The sequence below is a fragment of the Haemaphysalis longicornis genome, unplaced genomic scaffold (genome assembly GCF_048455015.1).
Source record: "Haemaphysalis longicornis isolate Haplotype H1 unplaced genomic scaffold, Haemaphysalis longicornis Haplotype H1 scaffold_58, whole genome shotgun sequence".
NCBI lineage: Eukaryota > Metazoa > Arthropoda > Arachnida > Ixodida > Ixodidae > Haemaphysalis > Haemaphysalis longicornis.
Genome location: NW_027526401.1, coordinates 980,587 through 998,495, shown reverse-complemented (window position 1 = coordinate 998,495; position 17,909 = coordinate 980,587). Strand labels below are relative to the sequence as shown.

At 48.8% G+C, this 17,909-nt stretch overlaps 2 protein-coding genes across 2 annotated transcripts in view; one reads left to right on the top strand and one right to left on the bottom strand.

Annotated features, from left to right (window-relative positions):
- Positions 1 to 10,499: 10,499 nt before the first annotated feature.
- Positions 10,500 to 11,723, bottom strand: LOC144140989 (palmitoyl-protein thioesterase 1-like). The gene has a single exon (XM_077672475.1). It carries the CDS (start codon positions 11,618 to 11,620, stop codon positions 10,661 to 10,663), a length of 960 nt encoding a protein of 319 aa, XP_077528601.1. The 5' UTR covers positions 11,621 to 11,723; the 3' UTR covers positions 10,500 to 10,660.
- Positions 11,724 to 11,975: 252 nt separating this feature from the next.
- Positions 11,976 to 17,909, top strand: part of P115 (General vesicular transport factor p115) — a gene marked incomplete at its 3' end in the record, with an annotated part of 28,089 nt that continues 22,155 nt past the window's right edge. The window contains 5 exon segments of the mRNA XM_077672474.1: positions 11,976 to 12,105; positions 12,625 to 12,711; positions 12,817 to 12,955; positions 13,381 to 13,484; positions 14,144 to 14,302. Coding sequence (XP_077528600.1) covers positions 12,028 to 12,105; positions 12,625 to 12,711; positions 12,817 to 12,955; positions 13,381 to 13,484; positions 14,144 to 14,302 — 567 coding nt within the window.

Sequence of the window (17,909 nt, the reverse complement as noted above, 5' to 3'; positions counted from 1 at the left end):
CAACGTAACCACCATCCCAAAACCCGGAAAAAAGCTCCAAATTGAAAACCTTCGTCCAATTTCCCTCACCTCTTGTGTAGGAAAACTTCTGGAGCATGTAATCCTAAACAGGATCAACGCCTACATGGAAAAAAATTCTTTATACCCACACACCATGATTGGCTTCCGCCCCAAACTCTCGACACAGGATGTGATGCTTCGACTGAAACACGACGTTATTGACGGAGCGCGCTCCTCGTCAACAGATACTCGTGCCGTCCTCGGGCTCGACCTCGTTAAAGCCTTCGATAACGTCAAACATTCGGCCATCCTAGAGAATCTCAACAGCCTGGGGATCGGAAGGAGGGTGTACAACTACATCCGCAACTTCCTCACCGATCGAACAGCAACTATCACTATTGGCGGACTTAAATCAGACAAAATTCACCTAGGCAGTAGGGGAACCCCTCAGGGTTCGGTTCTTTCCCCCTTCCTTTTCAACGTGGCAATGATCGGTCTGCCCAATCTCCTCAATAGCATAGAAGAGCTCCAGCATAGTCTTTACGCCGACGATGTAACACTGTGGGTGTGCGGCGGTAGTGACGGTCACATTGAGGACACTCTCCAGCAAGCCATAAACACAGTCGAAAAATACGTTACACCCCGGGGCCTCAGCTGCTCACCCGAAAAATCAGAGCTTCTTATCTACCGTCCCACCAGTAGAGGGAGGAAATCTACTTCCACTCCCCCTTCAATCCAACTTTTTGCCGCCAGTTCGCACCGCATTCCCATCGTCTCGAGTATTCGCGTTCTTGGGCTTCGGATACAAGCGAATGGACACAATTCCGAATCGTTGCTAGCGCTCGAAAAAGTTGTGCACCAAACAACCAGGCTAATATCCAGGATAGCTGGTCGCAACCACGGAATGAAAGAAGCCAACCTCCTACGCCTCGTGCAGGCCTTTGTAATAAGTCGGGTGACGTACGCCACTCCGTACCTCCGGCTACAGCGGGCAGGGGCAATTAAAATAGACGCTCTACTCCGCAGAGCCTACAAGCGAGCCATCGGTCTCCCACTAAACACGTCCACCGAGCGATTTGAGGCCCTGGGCCTGACAAATAGTCTGGACGAACTGATCGAGGCTCAACGGCTAGGGCAACTCGTACGGCTGACCTACAGCACAACGGGGCGCCACATACTCGACTCGCTGGGTATAGCTCACCCCCACAGTGCGCCTACTAGTGTCGCGATCCCGTCAACAATACAGGAAAATATTCAGGTCTCTCCGCTCCCGCGTAATATGCATCCTACACATAACAGGGAGCGGCGAGAGGCCAGAGCCCGTGCCCTGCAAAGACGCTTTGCGAAAGTCGAGAACGTTGCTTATGCGGACGCGGCTGATTACGCTGGTCGCGAGGCAATGGCCATAGCGGTGGTCAACAATCAGGGCAACACCATCGCCTCCTGCTCTATCCGAGCGAGAGACTCGGTGGTTGGAGAAGAGGTAGCCATTGCTTTAGCCATGGTTGCCTCCACAAAAATCAAGACAATCATCAGCGACTCTAAATCAGCAATTCTAAATTTCTCACGAGGACACATATCAAGGGAGGCGTCCGCAATCCTCATTTCTGGTCTCCACCTCGAAAACCGGACAGGCAAGATCAACTTAATTTGGACCCCCGCCCACTCCGGCCTTGCAGGGAACGAGTCTGCGCACGAAGCCGCTCGAGGCTTTACCGACCGAGCGGACGGCCCTTCCGATGTGGAACTCGTCCCAATGTCAGGCAGGGAGAGGCTGTTATGGTACAGTGATATCATCGGTCATTACCGTTTAAGCCGGGCCCGCTTCCCACCCGCGCACCCATCCCTCAGTAAACGGCATTCGGTGGTCTGGCGACTGCTACAGACCCACTCGTACCCAAATCCCCTAGTGTATAGCTATTGCTACCCAGGGCGCTATTCCCCCCAGTGTCATAGATGTCAGGAACGAGCGGACCTGGCGCACATGCTATGGCAGTGTCCGCAGGCGATCATAAATGGCCGCACAATCACTAACAGTGAGCAGTGGGAGACCGTGCTGCTCAGCTCCAGCCCGGAAGATCAACTCTGGGCCGTCCAGCTGGCTGAGGACGCTGCCAGAGCCCAAGGGCTCACGGCCGACGACTAAGCTACACAGCTGGCAAATTGAATAAAGTTTACTCTCTCTCTCTGTGTTAATTACTTCCAACGACACGCCTAACAGCCAAAGTACAGTTTTAAACCGCACTTTCATTCAATGGGGTTTTACATTCATAAACAGGAAAATATTATTCACGTCACAAAATGTTTTAAAACCTCATGCGCATACGGCTAGATACTCAAAAGAACTGAATTGGGAGCTTGAAAGCGGGGAGGTTCCCGTTTGAACCCATTCCCATTTCAACCTTCCCGCTTGTTCCCTACCGTTTCAACCCGGCGCAAAACGATCTTCCCGTTTCACCCTTTCCCACTTGGCCCGTTCCCGTTTGAACCCATTCCCATTTCAACCTTCCCGTTTGTTCCTTCCCATTTCAACCCGGGGCGAAAGAACTTTCCCGTTTCGTATTTTCCTATTTAGCCCCTTCCTGGAATAACATACCCAGTTTATGAAAGGTTATAAAGAACATTTTCACGTTGTTTTTCATCTACTTCCGTTTGTTCACAGCCGCTGCGATAGCATGCTCAGTACATCCAGAGTCCTTGACTGCTTTTCAAACCTGGGCTTCACTTTTTGAATCTAGAGACGACGAAATTTGGTTACAATTCAATTCATACCAATTAACAAATCTTTTTTTTTAATCTTTTAAATGCGACTGCATCTCATTCACTCGCCTTGTCCCTCCATACGGCGTTGTCCGTCCACACCCCTCCCCATACACTATAAAAATAAATAACAGTTAGCGGCGCCCGGTTTTGATCCCACGACCCTGTGGGTGGAACGCGAGGTACATGGTGCTCTTCCCACTGCGCCACACAACCGAGACAGAATCAAATGCTACGAACGCACCTAATATCCTTGACTCATTCAAACTGCGTCAAGAAGCTACTGATACAACGCATGATGGGGCAATGATTAACACTTGCAATAAAAGAAAAGAAGCTCCCACTTACAGCAACAATGATGGAGTAAAGGTCGTTGCGACAGCGAAGCCCCAAGCATACCACTTAGAGAGATTGACCAAGATTGGTTAATAAAACATAATAATAATCATAAAACATAATCATACGCGTTCCCGACACGTTTCACGCAATCCAACGGAAACACCAAGTGAACCCCACGATGCGTCGCATCTACACATTGTTCCCCTCGCGGGGAGGTGGGCGCAATTTTAAATTAACAAATCCCAACAAACAAATTAACAATTAACAAATTAAACAAGTCATTTAAATTAGCAGACCAATTACAAATTAACAACAAATTAACAAATTAACAAACACGTCGCTTATGAAAACGAAAACAGCGAAATACCTAAATGCACTTAACTAAATGTATTTAGGTCACGAGGGTCGCCCTGCGTCTGCCCTCGTTTGCTCTTTTTCGCGCGACTGACTCTCGTCTCTAGCTTCTTTGGATCCACCCCCAAAACACCAGGCACTTAAGTTTTATTACATTAAAACGACGCCATCATGGCCGTGTCCCGAAAGAATGTGAGGAGGAGCTACTAACACAAAACGATCAACCTAAAGTTTTATACACAAACATATTTTATCCACACTCTAGAGCTAACTTTAACTCAAGCTTCAAGATATTCCTCAAAGGACGAGTAAATAGGACGAGCCCGTAAAGTAATGGTAAATAAATTAAAAAATCTGCCAAAGGCATTAGTAGCCCATTCTCAGATTTCTGCTCATGTTTTTGCCTTTTTTAAAGCCTCTCCTACGGACATCTTTGATCTATAGATCTCTCCAACCCGAAGACAAAGCTACGCTCCAAACAATGAGCATAAGAGCGGCTGATAAATAAATTTCAGCCGCACGTACGAACACCAACTGCAGAAAAATCCAATGCGTGCATTCCTCAAGCCTTGATGAATGCACGCATTGGATCTTTCTAGTACACTTTCGCCGCTACAAATTTTGTGTCAAGAGGGCAGTATCGGCCTAAGGCATTCGGAAACTTTTATCGGCCGGAAATATCGGTCGATTCCGGAAAATTTGGTGCATACAAGTTTGTAGTGCATGTGCTTGTAAGCACATTTTGGGGAACAGTTTCGAAGACGGTAACGCATATTTTCAGAAATTCAAATGGGTTAGAACGATGCTGGTTCAAATGAGAAGGGCGCTTTGGGAACGGGTTGTAACGGGAAGGGCGTTTTGGGAACGGACTGAAACAGGCAGCGCCCAAACGGGAAGGTCGTTTCGGGAACGGGCGCACACGGGACGGGTCAAGCGGGAAGGGCGTTTCGGAAATGGGTTCAAACGGGAAGGGGTCAAACGGGAATGGGTTCTTTCGGGCTACACCCTGAAAGCGTTGTCTTAGAACGCGCACAATACCGTCTTTCTCGTGCTGCGGCTGAGAGCGCTGCTTCGTTCAGTGATAGCACTGTCAGGGTGACAACTGCTGCGTACGTCGGTATAGGCGCTCTGCACCAGACAGAGGCCGCTGTGAGCGCAGCACTTTTCCTAATAGAGTAGCCTTTAGAGCACGCTACACGCATCGACGAAGGAATGGTGATTTCTCGACCCGTTATCACCCACTGCCTGCAGCGTGCCGTGCCAACGGTATACGGGGCTGACACTGCGACGAGGAGTAAAGAAAAACAGCCGTGATGAATGCATAGATTCCTCGTTGCCTTTTTCACTACCTGAAACCTGATTGATCGGCTACGATATTAGCGACTAACGTCTTGTCACTTGTGCCGCTTAAACTGGTCATTCGTCTTGGCTTTCGCTATGGCATTGCCAAGAACCTTCTGTGTGTGGGCGTCCGTGGCTTCACTCGTGGCATCTCGGTCATGGTGGCGACGCTTACATAAATTAAATATTACGAACAGAGGTCGTGATGAGCATGGCATCTTTCACAATAGAAATGACGCCCTGAACCACCAGGATACGGAAAATGGCGCTGCTGCTTGTGCGGCAAACGTCAGTGCAACGTGCCTATACGGTATACCGCAGCGCGTTATACCGTTAGAATTTTCGCGTCGCTCATAAGTCAATACATACCACAAAGACAAATATTGATCCTTTCCTGTGCTATATCACTTATTGTGAGGAGGTACTACCTTTTCTCGGAATCACTTCGGGAATGAAGGGCTTGCTAACGCGTCGTTAGGACGAAGGAACAGCTCGACAAAATGTTTTCTTCCTCCAGATAAATTGACTTTCTACGAAGCTATACTTCAATTCGGTTCAAAAAGTCGGCTAAAAGAGCAGATTACCCACCGCGGTGGCTCAGTGTCTAAGGCGTTGTGCTGCTGAGCCCAAGGACGCGGTTTCGATCCCGGTCACTGTGGCCGCTTTTCTGATGGAGGCGAAAAGCAAAGACGCCCGTGTGTACGAGATTTAGGCGCACGTTAAAGATCCCCTGCATGTGGTCGAAATTAAGCCGGAGCGCTCCCGGTACAGCGCGCCTCAGAGCCAGGTTAACTTCAGCTCGTTGAACCCTATAATCTGAAAAGAGGAAATTAAAGTGATCAATTAAAAAAAAATCTCGCCAATCCACCCCGTGAATGTGGTTGGAAAGCAAAGCTGTAAACGGCACCCATAACGATTACCCATGCGAGGTCACTTAAATTCACTCACATCGCTGAACAAATAGCAAAACCAGAGAGAAGTGAAATGCACTTAACCACACAATTTATTACTTCAAAGAGATATTGTTGTTAAGGTTAAATCAATGCATGCAGCATGAGCGGTGTTTGGTTGAGTTGTATTGGTGTAGCACAAGAGTGTAAACTTTTTTATAAAATTAAAGTAAGCTCCAACCCGGTGTTAGACGATCGGTCTTCTCCGTCTCTGCGCCGCGGACGGAGGCGACAAGATTTGCAGCAGAGAAGGAGGAGGAGGAAGAAATACTTCTAATCAGATTTCTGAACGGCCCAGAGTGCAGCCCTTTGGAGTGATTCCTTCTTCTGTGGGGCCCATATGCAGTCCGCACGGCCTGTGTTTTGTCCACCCGCTGAAGCTGGGTAGATAGAGAGGGCCTGGACAGCAGCATCTCCCACTGCTCTTGTTGGGTAGTTGACGGAAAGTGAGGAGGGTGCTCATGGCTAAAGTCGCACACCCCGATTAAGGGGCGGAGTGTTCCTACTTCAGAGCAAAATTTACATTCAGCGTCATAGCGATTCGGATACATTAAGTGAAGACGCGTAGGCTGTGGGAAGGAGCCCGGTTTGTATGAGCCGTAGGGTAGTTTGTTGTTCTCTGGAAAGGTCAGGGTAAGGCGAAGGTACGGTCTGTCTCAGAAGGCGATAATGCTGGGTTATCTCCCTGAACGTGACAAGCGCGTGACTGTCCTCGTGCAGCTCCATAGCACGGGAGGTAAAAGCGCAGGCTTGTTGGGTGGGCGTATTTGTTGCCCTCCATTGAAGCGTGAGGGGGTGTCCAGATGAGCTGAATGGAACCGTTTGGGGAGTGGTTTTTTAGCACGCGCAGTGCAGGTCAGGACACCCAATCGTACTGGTAATTCCAGTAGGCTTGCTGGGAATCGATGACTACCCTTCGAACCCCTGGTTGAGCGAGAGCCAAGGTGATGGCTGCCTCTTCTGCTGCCGTCATTTCTTGGGTCCTAAGCGAGGTACACGCAAGGAGGTTGGTTCTGGAGGTAGCCACGATGATGGCGTATTGCTGCCCTCGATGTTTGGAGGTGTCTGTGTAGATAACTGCATGATCCCCAGCGAGGGTGTTGTTTAGCGCTTGAGCGCGTGCTTTTCGGCGACCCTCGTCATGTGAGGGGTTCATATTTCTAAGCAAAGGGAGCATCTTTAGTTTTAGTCGCCAAGAGTCTGGGAGTACGTCAAGCGGAGTGACATTCTGGGCTGCCCTGCCAATCTGGTGAAGCATGCGGTTACCCATCGCAGTTCTGAGTCGGACCTTCTGGTTAGAAAGATGGCCTTCTATCAGCTCTTCCACCGTGTTGTGGAGCCCCGTGCTAAGCAGCCTCTGTGTGGACGCACTCATGAGAAGACCAATGGCAGCTGCTCGACAGCCTTTCTAATCATTATATAAAGCATATTTATGTCTTCCTTGTCGAGAAGAAGACAGGGGGTTGACGTAAGTAACTCTCGAGAGGACAAAATCTTCAATTAATCGAAACGTACTGGATTCGCTTAGGCCTCGCTTCTTGGTGGCAACTCGCCTGATCATATTTATGGTTTGATTATTGCTGTTTTCGAGGCACTGCAAGGAGACGTCACTCTTGGTGTTGGCCTCGAGATGTAGGCCCATGATCTTGATGCTGGGGCTTGGAGTGATGGCCTGGCCATCAAGGAGTATTTGAATGTATTCCTTGGTTTGGCATGAGGGCGGACGACAAGGAGCTGTGATTGTTTACATGAACACTGGAGGCCACAGGCTTTAGCACACTGGCGTACTAGGAGTGAGATGTCATGCATTGGTGTGAGCTTCCTTTAGTTTTTGTAACGCTTAGCATATGAGCAAGCTGGGCACAGGGGCGCTAGACTGGCGTGAGTGGTCGCGTGACGCTTTCACGTGGCATTCAGCGAGAACACAGGGGGTAGAGCCGTAGATGTGCTCGGTGAGTACACCACCTGTCTTCCCAGTCTTCGCGTGGGCTCGTAGCTAAATCGGTAAGACAACGGGCTCTCGCTTTGTTAGTCTATTAGTTCCGGGTTCGATTCCCGGCGGTGCCAGTAAATTCTTTTATTTGTTCGGTGGAGTTTTCTGGTGACACCAACGGTCGCGAAAGAACTCTCGGGGGGTAGATGTAAAAAGCTTTGCTTTAAAAAGTTGCAGGGGACATCTACGTTTAGGTCTTAAGATGTAAGACGCGATAGCGTTACCTCGTCGTCAATGGAGAGCTTCGAGCGGAGCTGCGGTGTTCGCCATTCATGCTTTCCGAGCGCTAAAAGTTAACTTAGCGAAACTAGGAACAACGTCTTTATATAGAAGAAGGAGCTTCACTCCGCAGAAGGGGCAATTGACGAAACCACGTATCCTTTTGGTCTTCTGCGCAGCAGTATTATTGCCGGCAAGCCTACCGGCCCTCAGTCTCCTTTCCACATTCGGTTTTAAGCAACCACGAGCGATAGCTCTCTTCTGGGTGCGCAGACGTACTTCCCCGTTGTCTTCCGTGGTCTCTTCATGAGCACGGCTGATATCAGGCAGTTAGCCTTTACAGATGGTCGCCGAATGAGCCCGCTAACAGTATCGCGTCAACAGTGGCTCACCGGCGCATGCACCAATGGTAAGAGAACGAACTCACTGCGCAGACGCGACGCTTTATGAACCACGCACCATTTCTGACATAGCATCCGCCATAGCATCGTCGCCCTCCTTCCCACCCTCCAGTTAAGCTTTGCATCTGGCTGCCTCCGTCGTAGTTTCCGCTTGGCAGTGGTGACGTATTTCCGTGGACACTTGATGAGCACGGCTGATAGCGGACTGCTAGCGGGCACGGCAAAATCGAGAAATGAGCCTAATAACGCTGTCGCGTTAAAATTAAACACTTGCAGCAACGCATTGTCTTAATTGTGTCAGCAGGGCTTGTTAACTATACTGCGCCCTTGAACTGAATTTAGTTAATGCGCCCTGAGCAACCTTTTCCACAATAGCATACTTTAGCAAATGGTGTCAATAAAAAGTGGCTGAGGTTTAACGTTTCTAAACCTAATTATCACTAGTGAAAGCAAAGGCTGCGCACACATGTTTCGTGAAGGTTTGCCATTGCTTGAGACTTCGCAGCCTGCCGTCTATAGCTACATCTTCTGGATGATTGGTTCATCCTTTCGATTGCGCTGGAGGGCACGCACAGGCAGTCCAGCCGGCGCACCATCGATGGCGAAGCTGAGGGACCAAGCGCCGGCGAAGCAACCGTTAAACCCTCACCTAGTCACGTAGCTCGCTTGCACTGAAACGCACGCACAGACGGCTCAGCCGGCGCTGAGCGATCAAGCGCAGAAGAAGCAGTCGTTTCGCCCTCGCCTAGTCACGTGGTACCGCAGCGGCGAGGCTCCGATCGAGCGCAGCGATAAGAAAGGCGCAGGTTGCGCGTCGGTGGCTGAATGTTACTTGCGACGCGAGGAATGACCTTGAAAGATGTAGCGTAGTAGAGCTTTCGCTTTAAAAGAAGAGAATCTCGAATGTGACAGCAACTAGGGATAGTTGGTAATGCTTACTTATGAAAAAAAAAGCATGTTTTAAAGAACAGGACAATCCACAACAAAATAAATGACGCCGCTCGACCTGTTCTCGCGTAATTTATTTCGCCGTGTGCCTCCTCAAACAGCGCATTTATTTTACACAACCCCGGGACATTGCACGCCTAATTAATTAAGCTACAGGTAGGCTACATGAGGCGCGATATTGGATGACCACGAATTAATTTAGACCCATATAGCTCCTTGACACTTACTATGTCGAAGAGCCATACACACGCAAAATGCCGACGCGCCAAACACGCCCGTGCACGTACAGAATCTTTGGCTAGTCGGTGAAGCATATAACGGAGAATATAAAGCAAAGCAAACGACAAGGGCAAGAGGAAGGGAGAGTTACTAGGGTGTTGTTCCCTTCCTCTCGTCCTTGTTGTTACAAGACACACGAGGCGTCGACTACGGTGGAAGCCACCACATAACCAGCCTTTTTTTTTTTTTTTTTCAGATAACGCTATTGACGGCGCGCTCACACCATCGGTCACCCCATTTTCGCCGTGTTATATATCTAACCGATTTTTAAATTGGCATGTCGAGCAACTACAGTGCAGCACTCAAAGAAGGGGAGGCAGCCGCCTGCTTATGTGCTGTTGCACATGGAACCTTATGCACGTTGTCTCACGTTCCCGTAGACGGTAGGTCAAACGACGACTGCAGCTTGCTCCACATACTCCTTACCACGCGTGGAGGGGGGGGGGGGGATTGCGTACACGGCTATCTACACACGCCACGAACTGATTTCGTGTTTTCTTGCCGCAAACGAGCTGGCTGGGGGCTAAGTTTACTTTTCAAAAGCTTCAAATCATTACCAATTTCCGTGGGGCGGGAAAAAAATGCTGTCTCCTCAGCTTCCGTCGATCTGCATTAGCCTGTAGTACAATCATGGAAGTACGGAATGACTGCGGATCGTTTCTTGTATACCCTTATTCTCACCGCCACTACACGCCTGAGGCTCCGCTTCTCGACAGGCGCGCTTGACCGACACCCTCCTGCCTTGGCGCCCTCCGTAAGAGGGGTCACAATTTCGGTCATCACCCCAAACGCATCTCCACCGGGGACATACATCCTCGCTTAGCTTCGAATGCGATTCCCGAGAAATGAAGCCGGCCAGCTTCATCGCCCGGTCTATCGCTGAGACTGAGCACGAAGAATTAAGCGATAAAAAAGTTGATCGGTATGCATATTTTATTTTTCCGTCGAATTCGTCGCGGGAGTGAAGGCTTCGTGAGACGAAAATGTCGGCCAACGCGTAGCACATTCCTGAAGTCACCCTTCTCGGAGAGTCATCAAGAGAAGGGTACTCGGTCTTGTGAGCAGAGTACGTGGTCTCAGAGCAGGTACTGCTTAAGAATGTTTTCTGTGAACCACTCCAACGTGAATTGCAGGTGGTCTCCGGGCGTTGCCAGAAAATGCAGCCTGTTGCTTTGGTCGAGCGCCTTCAGGCCAATCCAGTCTTCGGTGTAGATCTTTTGCTGGCGCAGAGGCACTATGGTCTTATCATCGTTCTCGGGGTAGTAGTCGAACCAACTGGACGCCTTGGGATCGACCACCGTGTCGTTTTCGAACATGACGAGCACGAGATTCTTCAATTTAAGAAGATTGTCTTTGTAAGTTTCGTTCTTGACGCGCTCATTGTTGATGTCGGCGAGGAAGAGGCTCTTTGCAATGTAAGTACTGCGATCGTAAGGGTCATGCCAGTATTGAGCCGGTACCAAGTGGTCCTGAACGGCATCCCAGTAAGCGCCAATGTTGAGAAGCTTTCTGGCGTACTCACATAGCGTAGAGTTTTCACCTGGGCACCTGGGAAGACCGAACACCCCTTGGTGCTGGCCGCCGAGGGAGATGAGATTCTTTATCGGCGGCTGGGGACACCTCTGTGCCACCGCCCTCACGAACTGGCCGCCCTGGGAAAAGCCGATCGCGTTGTAGCCGCCGGCCAACTTCGTGTCATTCGCGATGATATCGCACGCTTTCTGGACCTGCTCGTTGCAGTTCATGAAGTAGCTGTCACCGATCTCCTCGATCATGTTGCTGCCGATCTTCAGAGAGTTGACGTACACGCCGGGGATGGACTCCTCGAGGAACTTCTTGAACCCGCCTATACTCAACGGATTGCAGCAGGAGTCACCCAAGCCGTGCCACAGGACAATGGGCAAAGTTTGCGAGGGGGTCGTGCCGTCATCAGCGCTTTCAGAGTTTGCCTCGTCGTTGCCGGCAGGATTGGCACTGCAAGACAAAGCAGCGAAGCACGGGGCGAGCAAAGCCCACATAACCGCGTCACTTTTCATCGTTGCTCAGGGAGAACTTTATGCGCTCATCAGCGCTCCCGTGCGATTACCGGCCAGCAACGCCTCAACAGCAGCCACTTTAGGAACGCGTATCTCGCGCGATTTGAGAGGAGGCGGCGGCGTAACCAAGGCGACCAAGGACAAAGTCCCTGACGCACCCAACGTCCACTGATCAAATTTCCATTTATCTTCCGTGCAGCGCATTGATTAGCTATAACGCTGGAAGGCTGGCACAAAAGTAGAAACTCGCATGAGCGTGAAAGATAATATAGATAAACAAAAACCGAAAGTGATGTACAAAAAAAAAAAAAAAAAAGGGAGAAACCTAAAACGGAAGTTAAAGGCTTCGTTTTGCCAGGGTGCGCTCTGAGCGCCGGAAGTTGTGTGCGCCACGCCATAGGTGCAAAATGGAGCTGTTCAAGTCTGGGTTGAAGACCGTGCTCGGCGGACAGCCGGGGGCTCACTCACCAACAGGAGCCGAAACGGTATTCAAAATTTATTACGACGATTGCTGCGTTCAATGTAAAGCATGTCAGTTCCGTGCGTTGAGCGCGATCTGGCAGAGCTGTTGTTCTGACGGGCCCGGCTTCGCTGCTCTGCGGGCTTGCCTGCTCGGCTCGTGCCAATGTTTGCGGTTGTTTTCGTTTGCGTACAGCTGACTGTCGCTTACTTCGTTATATGTTCCGCATATCTTCATAAACATGTGGCGACCTTGCTTGTCGAATTGTTTCATCGTGGTTAAAAACAATAAAATGGGTGTGGAGTTTGCGAGGTGACGTATCTTCCGATGCGATGTCAGGTGTTCATTCGCTTTTCGCAGCGGACAAATTTTGACTCACTGTAATATTGGGCGTAAGAGTTCAGATGGTCATGAAGCATAAACACTTGCGAAACACATGTGGCTTAGCATATGTACGAAGCGCTGAAAACTGCTTTGCCAATGAAACGTATCGTGCGGGATGAAAACGCAGACGACAGCAACATTTTTTCCCCCCGGCCGGCAGGTTGAGCGCCTTGTCAACAGAGTACAAACATCAACTCTTCTAGAAGATCGGCGAGATGCTTGCCGTGCTCTCAAGGCTTTGGCGAAGGTAGGTTATTGTATGGGTTATTTTTTAATGTTTCGTTAAGCGCTTGTCTGGAAACAGAAACTGCCTCGCACCGATAGTAAACACGGTCTTCTGCGCTTGTTTCAGAAATTCAGAGTGGAAGTCGGTGCTCAAGGCATGGACGCTCTTATTCACATTCTGGAAACCGACAGAGGAGACGGCGAAATCATTGGCTACGCCCTGGATGCCCTTTCCTATGTCATATCGGGCTCGGAGGAAAGTGATGGTACTGTGTTGGCAGATGGGAACTTTTTTCCTTAATGTAGTAGTTGTTTATGGCCTTTTTCTGCCTGTGTGTATACTTGTAAGTGTGTATTTAGCCACAGCCTGCAGGGTAAACATCCTGGAAATTTATTTCAACACTCAGCATTGGTTTGTTGTTTACAAAGTGGTTGAGGCATAATACAACCGTGTTAACGCCATAGGAATGTAGCTTCTAATCGGCAGTAAGAAGCAGTGTAAGAAACATGTGAGAATACCGGAGAACTGTCATCTTGGCAAAGCCAAGTGTGAGCTGAGATCGTTTCGAGTGGCCCTCATTCCTTTTTTATTTTTGTGAGCAATTGGACTATGGCTGAATGCTGTTGTCGCCATTTGTGGCAAGCCGTTTGCAACTATATTGATTTGATTTCTTTTTTTTTCTTTGTGCAGATGAATCTCAATATGAAACTGCAAGCAGAGAACTGGGAGAGCAGTTTACAGAAATATACATAAAGAAGCCAGAGAACGTCACCCTCCTTTTGGACCTGATGGAGGTAATACAGCATTGCAATATTGTAATGGTATAAGTGCGAGCTTCCTTTAAGAAGAAAAAAAAATACCTTAGAAAAAATTCCAAGTGAAGCGAAGCGAAGCTTCAATGTCATGCCATTCTGAATGTGTCCCTCACGAAGTGCTTTTCAAAGTATTTCTCTGCACGGACAAATGAGACGTGCTGTTCTTGCAAGGCCTTGAGACGTTGCTTCGGCCAGCCACCGAAGCGCGGTGGGTGGCACTTCTGTAGATGCCTCGAATTGGTTCCAGTGGTGACCGAAGTGCAGTCAGTGGCAGTTTATTTTCTTCGAGAATTAACTCCTATTGGTTTATTGAGCCATTATTTTGCCTTGTACTGCGCTTACATTTTGTGATTGACAAATACATTTCCAGAAAGTCACCTTGCTGAAATAATTAGAGCTATTTTGGTGTACGTACGTGTGCTTGTATCTGTACCCTTGGGTATTTTTTCTTTCGTGTGTTTACAGAAGTGTCTTCAAGATATCCTGTTAGATCAAAGGGGATTGTTTCTGCTATCTGTATTTTACAATTCTAGCAGATGTAACTCTGTATTTTTATTGTATTCCGGAATACCTTTTTGTCCATCTCTTACCCGCCCTGTGACCTGCAACCTGCATGCTTGTTTTGGTGCTCGCTGTAGGAGTTTGATTTCCGAGTGAGGTGGCCAGCTGTGCGACTCTTGACGGGGTTGCTGATTCACCGCGCCAAGGAGGTTCAAGAGTGTGTCCTCACCAGCCCAATGGGAGTGTCCAGGCTCATGGACCTGCTTTCGGACAGTCGAGAGGTCATTCGCAACGATGTAAGCATGCCTCTCTCAAGTCGCAAGCCCCCCTTGCACCATGTTTTTACTTAGCTCAAAAGGTTTCCCCATTTGTAGTGCCCAGGCTCTTTTCTTTGAGCAAGAGCTTCCTGCATTGCAAGCAACACCTTTTACACAGTGCAAGGCAAACAAACTGATAGTTGGGTTATAATGTACTCTTGTGAAAATGGTTGCAGCACGAGCTGCCATTGTAGAAGGCTTCGTGTGCCCACTATGCTGCTCCGATGCGTATGAGCTAAAAGTTGTTAGAAGCAACTGTTACACTTTTTAACAATGTATTCATAACTAAATTACAAAAGCTGAGTGTGAGGAACAAAAATAACAAGTCAGCCGAGACATGGCAAAATTGACAGTTAACAGCACAATAAATGGTTCCACTGGTGCAGTCAGGTCAAGCTAATTTTCCTTCCTTTGTCCAAGATCATTAAAAATTTACTATACAAGCTATCGACTATAATAGAAATAACATGCTTGAGGAGAGGTTTCGTTGCATGCCTTTTGCCATCTGAAAACCTGACACTTACTTTAAGAGTGACAGTAATATACAGAACCAACCTACTTTGCTAGAATTATTATTATTGCCTTGAAATCTCGGTATCACGTTGTCATGAGAAGCGCAGGATGTTTGTTGGAGTACAAATGGAAACCAGGCTTGCGTAAGCATTGTACTGTCGGCCACAAAAGTTTGCGGGGTGTGCAGTGCGTGGCGGAACGGCACAAATCTGCATTGCTGCGCCATCTGCCTCCACAGACTGCCGGGTTTGGCTCAAGAAACTTGCGCGCCAGGCGTGCTTAGTGCTTGTCTGTCCTTACTTTGTTATCAGGCATCTCTGGTCACTTGCCTCCCTGTGACGTGCTTTCAATATTCACGGCAGCCGCTCTGGCGCCGAGTGACCGTCGTCGCAGATCTGCTCTCACTGGTGCAACAAGACGTAGCTCGCGGCCTCCTTTTGCGCGGGGATCAACTTTGTCCGAATATATGCTGTCTGCAAAGTGATGTGCTGGCCGAACATTAATTACAGCAGAGCTGTTATAGGCTAGGATCTGAAGAAAACCATGTGCGTCGACTAGGTGTGTTGCGGCAAAGCCAACTTTCTTGTGAATGCTGTGTAACTTTCAATCTACTGTAGGTATCTTGAAAGAAGCGATACTAGCACTGAAATCGGCGCTAGGACGACAAAATGGCAATAAATTACGCACTCGAATCACTGAAGACCACTTTTATGAGCCTCGGTATAACTGAAGAGAAACTTGATACTGTTTTGCGCATAGTAAACATGCCCGTTCATACGCTAGGTTTTTCCTGTGATGACGAAAAGGTGCACCGATTGTAAATGGCGGAGCACACACTTGATCTTTGTCAAAAATATGGGAAAAACATGGGTGCCCTTCCACTCTGTGAAGAGGGATGACCAGCGGAGTTGGGTGCAGTACAAGGGCAGAAACAAACATGTTTGCTTATTGCGATTGAGCATACCTGTTAATTACCTGAATGACACCTGGATGGAGTAGTTTTATTCTAGCGGACGAACATGGGGCTGTCCGTTTTTTCCCCATACAAGCCTATGTATTGACAGCAGACAAAAATTCTGCAATATTTACGAGTGCCCTCAACAACCTAATCATGAAAAGTAAACAAACCTTTGCGTAATTACAGACTAGTCCTGGCGGCTAATTTCAGAATTAATTTTTCCAATATACAGTAGAATCTCGATAAACGGAAATCGGATAAATGGAACTACCATTTAAACAGAACAAACGCTTCACAATTGGTTGGTTTTGTATTAAGGCAATGTAAAAAAAATTTCGTTAATCGGAACTCAAATTTTCCTACCACCACCTAAACAGATTGAAGGCAGACTCATACCGCAGCTATTTGGGCAAGCGCAGCGCAAATGCAGTGCGCGTCACTGTTCCCCCCCTCTTGTCCCAGATATTTTCCAGTTTCCTTCTCCGGCGGTTTCTGATTTTCCCCGACTGTGCGGTGTCTCTGACTTTGTGCGGTGTCGTATGCAACATTTCGTCGTGAAGCCAGCTTATGATGGTAGCGCAGAAACGACCGCACAATGCGCTTGCGTTGTCCAGGAAGATGGAGGTAGTCAATGACTTCGAGAGTGGTCGCTTCACAAAAACGGCGCTTGCGACGAAGTATGCCGTCCCCAAGAGTAGCCTGACGAGAATAATACAGAACAAGGGCAAGCTGCAGGAGGCTTTCGAAACGTCCACAAAAGTCATTTTTCTCAAGCAAATAAATCGAAGTTCCCACTGTATTTTAAAGGGGGAATGAGTGAGGAGACTAATGGCAATTTTTTGTAATCCAGTAGTATAGTACTTTTTTTAAAAAAAGTTTGCTTGTTACTTTTGTGCGATAAAGCTTGTGCCCATAATGTACAGTTCTCCTCATTGCCTAGATTTCGCATATCGGGATCCGCTTTCGCGGAGACCAATTGCGCGCACGCCCGCCGCGTCGGGAACAAGTGGCGTGAAGAGGATTGTACTATGCTAAATCTGTTCTCTCTCTCTAAATGAAACTCCTGATAAATGTAACGTAGTTTCCTGGTCCCTAGAGGTTCCGTTTAACGAGAGTCCACTGTACCTACCGTATTTACTCGCATAATCCTCGCACTTTTTTTTCGGAAAAGTCAATGCGAAGATAGGGGTGCGAGAATTATGCGGGGAAAAAAAATCCGGTGCACAGTGTTGCCAATTTGCCTTCTGCCAGTCCCGCTAAATGTAGCGGTCGTTTTTTGTATATGTAAGCTCAGTGTTGCCAACAGCAGCTATTTCTTTTTATTTTATTATTTACAACGTAAACAGTCTCCCGTCGATCAGCGTTCATGAAATTGCCGCCTTTGCTTTCTGGCGCGCGCCCTATCTCGTCGGCGTCACGTGCGTGCCCTGCTCCAGTAACGCACGTCGAAGTCGGTGACGCCGAAGTGCCTGCCTGCGGCGCGGCTGCCGTGTTCGATCGCATACTCTATCGCTTTCAATTTGAAAGCGGCAATGTAGCTGGCGTTCTTCCCCATGGCGAAGCGGCACCAAGCACAAAACAAAGAGATCAAAAAGTTCTCAAAATGGCAGCGAGATATCCACCACTGACGCGAGTGACTCACTGACTGCTGCTGCTCAACGACGGGACCACGACGGCGACACGACAACACGACAGCGGGCTGCGCGAACGCCGTCTAGCTGCGCGCACGCGAAACCGGCTCAAGTACAGTGCGAGTAGCGTGTTAGGGCGCCTGTTAAGAGTAGCCATGCAGGTTGTTGGGGCGCCTGGATGGCCTTGGATACACAGCGCTCTCCGCCGAACGGAGAGGCGGCGGGGGAGGGCGCGCGTTGGAGAGCGCGTGCACCATGCGGGTTTCGCGAGCAGGCAACTTTCGCCGCTGCAAAGTTGGGGGTGCGAGGATTATGCGAGGAACCAAAAAATCCAAGTTTTGGTGGCTCACATTAGGGGTGCGAGGATTACGCGAGTAAATACGGTACATTAGATTGAGTGCTACAGAAAGTTGGCTTTGCCGCAACACACCTTCAGTGCTAAGCGTATAACAGCTCCACTTTAATTACTTCAATGTTAGACCGG

Coding starts and splice junctions, on each gene's coding strand:
- LOC144140989 (XM_077672475.1), bottom strand. CDS start 11,620: ATGAAAAGTGACGCGGTTATGTGGGCTTTGCTCGCCCCGTGCTTCGCT.